Source organism: Lathyrus oleraceus, chromosome 7 (genome assembly GCF_024323335.1).
Source record: "Lathyrus oleraceus cultivar Zhongwan6 chromosome 7, CAAS_Psat_ZW6_1.0, whole genome shotgun sequence".
NCBI lineage: Eukaryota > Viridiplantae > Streptophyta > Magnoliopsida > Fabales > Fabaceae > Lathyrus > Lathyrus oleraceus.
Window position 1 is genome coordinate 529,485,974 of NC_066585.1, and position 7,016 is coordinate 529,492,989.

General features: G+C 32.6%; 1 protein-coding gene across 1 annotated transcript; it reads left to right on the top strand.

The window, feature by feature from the left end:
- The first annotated feature begins 1,135 nt into the window (after window positions 1-1,135).
- On the top strand, window positions 1,136-4,918 carry LOC127100314 (uncharacterized). Its single transcript, XM_051037450.1, has 4 exons — window positions 1,136-1,647; window positions 3,089-3,267; window positions 4,020-4,377; window positions 4,452-4,918. Exons 1-4 carry the CDS (start codon window positions 1,252-1,254, stop codon window positions 4,530-4,532), a joined length of 1,014 nt encoding a protein of 337 aa, XP_050893407.1. The 5' UTR covers window positions 1,136-1,251; the 3' UTR covers window positions 4,533-4,918.
- Window positions 4,919-7,016: the final 2,098 nt, after the last annotated feature.

Sequence of the window (7,016 nt, forward strand, 5' to 3'; positions counted from 1 at the left end):
AATTTCTTCCTGGTAACGACTATGAAATAAGTCATAATCCATGTACTAAAAAAGTAACAAAAGAAACAAAGTAAAAAAGTAATAGAAGAATGAGAAATCTAAATCGAACTCGAATAATTTTTCATATCAGGCATTTTGCAGCAGATAAAACCATGTTAGTTGAAAAATAAAATGTCAATGAACATATAAGGTATATTAAATGCTTTTAACCATAATTTTTAGAAGGCAAGCAAAAATACAACATCTTGATTTACATGTTTTCATAACAGTAAAAATGGAGCACCCACTTAAATCAGACTTAGCATGCCACAATAAAAATAATCCAAATAAAACAAAAACATTGTTGAAAACAACTATCACCAATGATGCTTCACTTACATGGTTACCATTAATGTCATTCATATTCAAAGATCATTTAAGCAAATTCATCATGAAACAATTCATACTTAAGTCATAAAATTAGTTCAAAACAATTCGTCAGTGACGTTTCACTAGTAGGTTACAATTGCAAGATATATTGTGCTTCTGTTATGTGTGAAAATCGAAGCCATTGAAATTGATGTGGGTGGTGTATAAATTATAAATTGATGAAGGAGCTAATGAAATATTTCATATGATTTGTAAAGTTCTGAAGTTACCATGGAAGCCACCATGAAAGAACAATGAGAGAGAAGAATAATAGAACAGTGATGGAAACTAATAACTTTCTAACTTTTTTTTCTCTCTTCAAAAGCTAATTGTTATAGTTTTATCGGTGAGACTCAATTTTGAATTTACTATTTCATTCCATATTAATATCGTTAGTGTCATCTCACCAACGTTAGTGCCACCGAAATCTTTAAAAAAAGACAACAATTTAGACCTTAGATAAATTTAAAAACGGACTTATAGCAAAAACAAAAACTTAAACCAATATATTATAATAAAATAACTTAAAGAATTTTAGGTGTTTTACCTTCTCTTTTACATAGAGTTATGTATTTGAACACTAACTTTTGACTCTTTTGTGATAAGGCATACTCTTGTCTCTAACTCTTACCTTTTTTTTTTGTAACTATAAATATAGTTTACACTTACACATATTCCAAAAATACATCAATAAAATCTAAAATAACATAATTCTATTATTTTCTTACTTCATAGTACCATATTATCTTCCAACAAGTGTAACATTTTTTGTTCATCTCTTCACCAAAGAAAAAGAATAATAAAAAACAATAACCAACAGAGACTGATATTCTCAGATAGAACATGAAAGGGGTGCTTACGCTTCATCTATGGAATCCACCACCGCGCTTCCACACTCTCTCTCTTCCCTCTCTCTCCTCCCCCCTCCCTCTCTCAATCTCCGCCTCCTCTTCCGGCACCCAACAACAAGACCTTCTCACTCCCAAAGAGAGAAGGCGCTTAAGAAACGAGCGAAGAGAGAGCAAGAACACAACCAATTGGAGAGAAGAAGTAGAAGATAAACTCAGTAAGAAGACTAAGAAGGAGAAGAAGTCATGGATGGATGAACTCAACCTTGATAATCTCATGAAATTGGGTCCTCAATGGTGGGTTGTACGCGTTTCGCAGCGTAAGGCTGAGTATACTGCGGAAGCACTCGCTCGTTCGTTGGCCAAGTTTTTCCCTGATACAGACTTTAAGGTTGGTGTTGTGTTTTCTGTTTTGAAAATGTTTTGTTTTGTTATGGATAAGAATAGAAATGGTTTAGTTTTGTGGTTTGTTTTTGGTAACTTTTGTGTGTGTAGTCTATGTGTTTGTTTGAATGAGGCTTTGAATATATATGTGGATAAGGGGTTTGGGGGCATGAGATAAAGTATATGTAAACTCCGCAAAGTTTATTTTTTTACTTTCAGAAAAATGGATTGAGATTAAGTTGAGTGTGAATCATTTAGGAAATTAAGTTGGGTGTGACTCATTTAGGAAATTAAGCTGAGTGTGAATCATTGATTTAATCCAATAGGTTTTCATCTATTTGAACCCTAAAGCTATGTTTGGATTGATGGAATAGAACGGAGCAGAGAGGAGAGAGGAGTGAAACATAATGGAATGAAATATAGATCTCACACCATTGTAGGGTTATTTTATTAATAATACCTCATTCCACTGCATATATCCCAAATCGGATGAAACAAAAAATGGAGAATTGGATGGAATGAGATGGAAGCGTTGTCCATGGCGGAGACGGAGAGCCAAAATCCCGCCATACCCTATGCTCTGTGGTGCCGTTATAACATAATATTATAGTCGAAAAACCTGCAATATTGGCCGATATTTACCATTCCGGCGAGGCCAAAAACCGACATGTATATCTGCCATAGCGCCGCAATTGTGGGTATTTTGATGGAATGGATTTCATCATGTCTCATTCTACTCTATCCATTATTTGCACATCCGAACAATGAAATTCCACTATTTACCATTCTATTCCATCCCATCTCATACCACCAATCCAAATAGCCTAAAGTTGATGAAATTTCAATATGATCTTCGAAATTGAAAATCATTTTGTGTTGGTCAATTTAATGATGGAATTAGTTCATGGACTAATGTGATTGAAAATTTTCATTTGTAAGAATCATTTTGTAATTGTTTTAACTTGAGAGACGAAATTGTTGGACCAATAATTCCAGTGATTCACGCACTAAGTTTATGATGATCTATAACTTACTTACTTTCATTCCAAATGCCTATTAAGTTGCAATTGGTTAAGTGCAAGTGATTAATGCACTTCAACTAAGGTTGAATCATTCGGGTAGTATCTAAGTTCGATATCTGCTTAAACAGTCTTTGGCCAAACCTTACTAATTCTCACCAAACTTCAAATTCGTCATGGTTCGATTTCCCTAGATGTTACAGTGTTAGAGACCAAAATATATTACAGAAATTTATTTGCTATAAATATTTTACCCCCTTTTTTTTTGCTTAAAACTTTCCATCCAAACATATTGGTTGTGGCTAGTAGCTACAACCCTACCTGCTGAGGGGATAAGAAAGCAAAGTAAGCTAATGAACAACTAAGAAATGATGTTTCATATGATGTTTGTTTGGTAATGTATTGATAAGAGGTAATGTTTGGTTTTAGGTATATGCTCCAGTTATCCATGAAAAAAAGAAATTGAAGAATGGTTCCATCTCCGTAAAACCAAAGCCTCTTTTCGCGGGTTGTATTTTTCTGAGATGTGTATTGAACAAACCATTGCATGACTTCATAAAAGAGTATGATGGTGTTGGTGGCTTTATTGGATCCAAGGTTGGAAATACGTAAGCATCTTCTGCTAGTGTTTAATGCATTGCTAATTTTTTTTGGCAGTTACACATATTTTATGACTTGTTATAGCAAAAAATTTAGATCATATACCATGAATTGCATACTCTTATAATTCGGAAACATATTTAAAGTTGTGTCTAGGAGGCTATGAATGAAAGACGCAGACACAAATGTGACACCGGCACTAACATGTTGATATTAATAATAGTGCGAACTTTTTCAAATTGAATGTAACTAACTACATGCGTTAGTGTCGTGTACATATCCGACGTATCAGACACCATACACCATACACATCTTTATTATGAAGCGTCAGTGCTACATAGGTAAGATGTTATAAGTTCATAAGTTCGACTCTTCAATTCTTCATGCAAATGCAGCATACAGCTGCATGCAATTTTCCTTCACAATAACTATAAGAAGTCTTGATATGCTGTTATTTGATTTGAGAACTTGATGACAATGATATAAGGATTTTGATTCAAGTTTTGTCCTCTTGGTTTGATTGCCTATTTTCTGTAAATATTTTTATGAATAGTTGTCTTTTGCAAAGCAAGATAGATATAATGAGAAGTTGACTATTCGTCTTCGATTGATTCATTCCTTATAATAGATCTGACCAATATCTACAATAAGATAATTTAGAGAAGCATCTTAATGAAATTTCTATCTTGTTTCCTTGGATTATCATTTGTTTCCTGTTTTAAGCCTAAGTTGAAGCTTCCAATTGTTTTATCATTTGCAGAAAGAAAATGATTAATAAACCAAGGCCAGTATCTGAGGTTGATATGGAATCAATTTACAAACAGGCAAAAGTGGAGCAAGAAAATGCTGACAAAGCATTTGAGGAAGAGCAAAAGAAAACTGCTGTAATCTCTGGGAATCCGAATTCAGAGATAGACTCAGATGTTTCAAAAGCTATTGTTGATTCTAAGCCTATAAGAGGCTCTAGAAAAACATCTAACCAACTCACAGTCACAGAAGAAACTTCATCTGTTAAAAAAAACGTTAAACTTACCACAGGTTCCACTGTTCAAATTATATCCGGATCATTTTCAGGTTTTGCAGGCACCCTCAAGAAGCTGAGCCGCAAAACCAAAATGGTGAGCTTTCACCTTCACAAGATTATCTGTCCTTCTAGTTCTGTATATTAACTCATTTAACCTTCTTCATGCAGGCGACGGTGCATTTGACCATATTCGGGAAAGAGAATATAGTAGACTTAGATGTTAGTGAAATTGCTCCAGAGACTAACTAATGCCTGTAGGTTCTCTACCCTCCCTTGATAGTATGTTTCCTTTGAAAATAAAACTTTGAAGAGCCGCCGCGCCTGCGCTTCTGTGTGCTCTTTTGGATTTTTCCACTTGTTGAAAAAGTCACTTTTTAAAAGAAAATTCAATGCATTATTACCTAGTGCATACATGTATATTTTGAGTCAGTACTAGTGCTTAATTCCCAAAATTGAAATTTGAGATGTCTATATAGTGAGCCTAAAATTTGAAGGGGGTTTGTTATTATGCTTTTGTTAATTTACATTTCATGACAATGTAGTGTTTAAGAGGATTGGTTTTGCCATCCAAAAAGACGTAACGGTGCAGTTTGTTGTCCGTTTACCTAATATTTTTACCTAATATTTTTGTATAATCTTGATTATTCATATTTATTACTTTTATTTAATATTACAATTTCATGACTGAATTCTCCACCAAAGGTTTTTAAAAACAGTTGCAACTACAATTGTGGCTGCAATGTTAAGGTTATATCTTTTAAAGATGAATAAATAAGATGTCACGGTATGTACATTTTTTTCTTAACATGAAAACGTGATTGTTTTAAGAGTAGAACCAACGGTAAAATAAATTACAATCAATTTTTATTTTGTGTAGACGGATGCTATATATTATGTCAATGTTTAACTGTTTCTTTTTTGTTCTTAACTATGCATTGAGGCTATACGAGTATTGGGTACGTTAGATATCCAATATGGAGATACGACATTTAATAGAAAATACATTAATGAAAGGGTGTTTCGTATTTGGCAAGATTTAAGCATATGGGGGGATTATATTAACATTCTTTTAGGTGTCAAACACCATATATTTATACTGTACCGATACGATTTTGGTTTTTCTATTAGTTTTTGCTGGTGTATAATTTTATAAGGTGTCAACTTGTGTTCAAATAACACTACTCATTGGGAAACATGTGCATTCTTTAGCTCGTCTCTCGATCTATTTCATAATATAAAGTGTCTCACATCATATAACATGTGTTATAAACATATGTTTGTACAGTCATGTTATTTTACACCCACTCTTACATCTATAGCATATTCATTTGTTCACAAATACGGGGAACCGTGAAAAATACATTAACAATGACATCAACAATATATGAATATATGAATAGTATCTGTAAAAGTACATGAAGAATATCTGTGAATAGTTACATGTGTTTGAATACTGACATGCATCTGAACAATGTCCGTAAATAGTTCATGAACATTAATTTTTAATAATAAAATAAAATTGATTAATCAAAAATAAAAAATTGATTAACTTTTAACCGTTCATGAATTAATAATTTTTAATAATAAAATAAAGTTGATTAATCAAAAATAAAAAATTGATTAATAAAGTGATGAAATTGGTTAATGAATCTCAGATATTAAAATTAATTTTTAAAAAATTGGTTAATAAAAAGTAAAAAGATGACTAATTAAATGATGAAGTCGATTAATAAACGCTCAAATATTAAAAGTAAGTAGTAAAATAAAGTTGGTTAATAAAAAGTAAAATGTTAATTAATGAAATTATAAAATTAGTTAATAAATATTCTGATATTAAAAAAAAGTAATAAAATAAAATTGATTAATAAAATATAAAAGATTAGTTAATAAAATTATGAAATTTATTAATCACATAATTTTATATCGATACTCTTTACTAAAAAAAATTAATAAATAATAATTTTTATATATTTTTTAAAAATATTTATTATTATAATATTTTACTGAAGAGTAAAATACATTATAATATAAAAAATGTTTGATTAAGAATATCATTTCTCATTTTGTGAGGGTACCGTCTCCGATCTCTCACCATGAGAGACCTCCTTTTTTGATTTTTTTTATAAAAAAAATCGAAAAATAATAAATATTTTAAAATAATCACTTTTAGAAGGGGATGCGTTAGATGAACTGGCGTATCCCTTAAGCTAGCAAAGGAGGCGCCCAAGGCATTGGCGCATGCATTGGGCTCCTCATGAGGAGGCGCCAATGCTCTTGGCGCATGCATTGACCCTCATGAGGAGGCATCAATGCCCATGACGCCTGAATGGTGCCTTAAGTGGAGGTGCCAATGCCTCTGGCGCCTGCATGTTGTGCGTCAGCCCTCTTGACGCATGCATTTTATGCCCTCTTTGTATAAATACCACGCCTTGGATGCAATATTTTTCACACAAAATCATCCCCTACTACCATATTTTCTCTAATTCAACCCCACTCACCTTCAAGTTTATGTGTTTTAACCATGTCTACATACATTCAGAAGCGAAATGCCGATGTAATATTTTTCGCCGTTGCGACTCCGGTACAGATTCGGCTCTGGAACACAGATACGTTTGAACATCTTAATCGGACGTTGTACAGTTGGTTAGAGGGAGAAATTGGAGAGGGTGAAAGGATTAGAATAATACAATGGTTTGTGTCCACGTTGGATATTAAGACCGACCAAGACGCTCG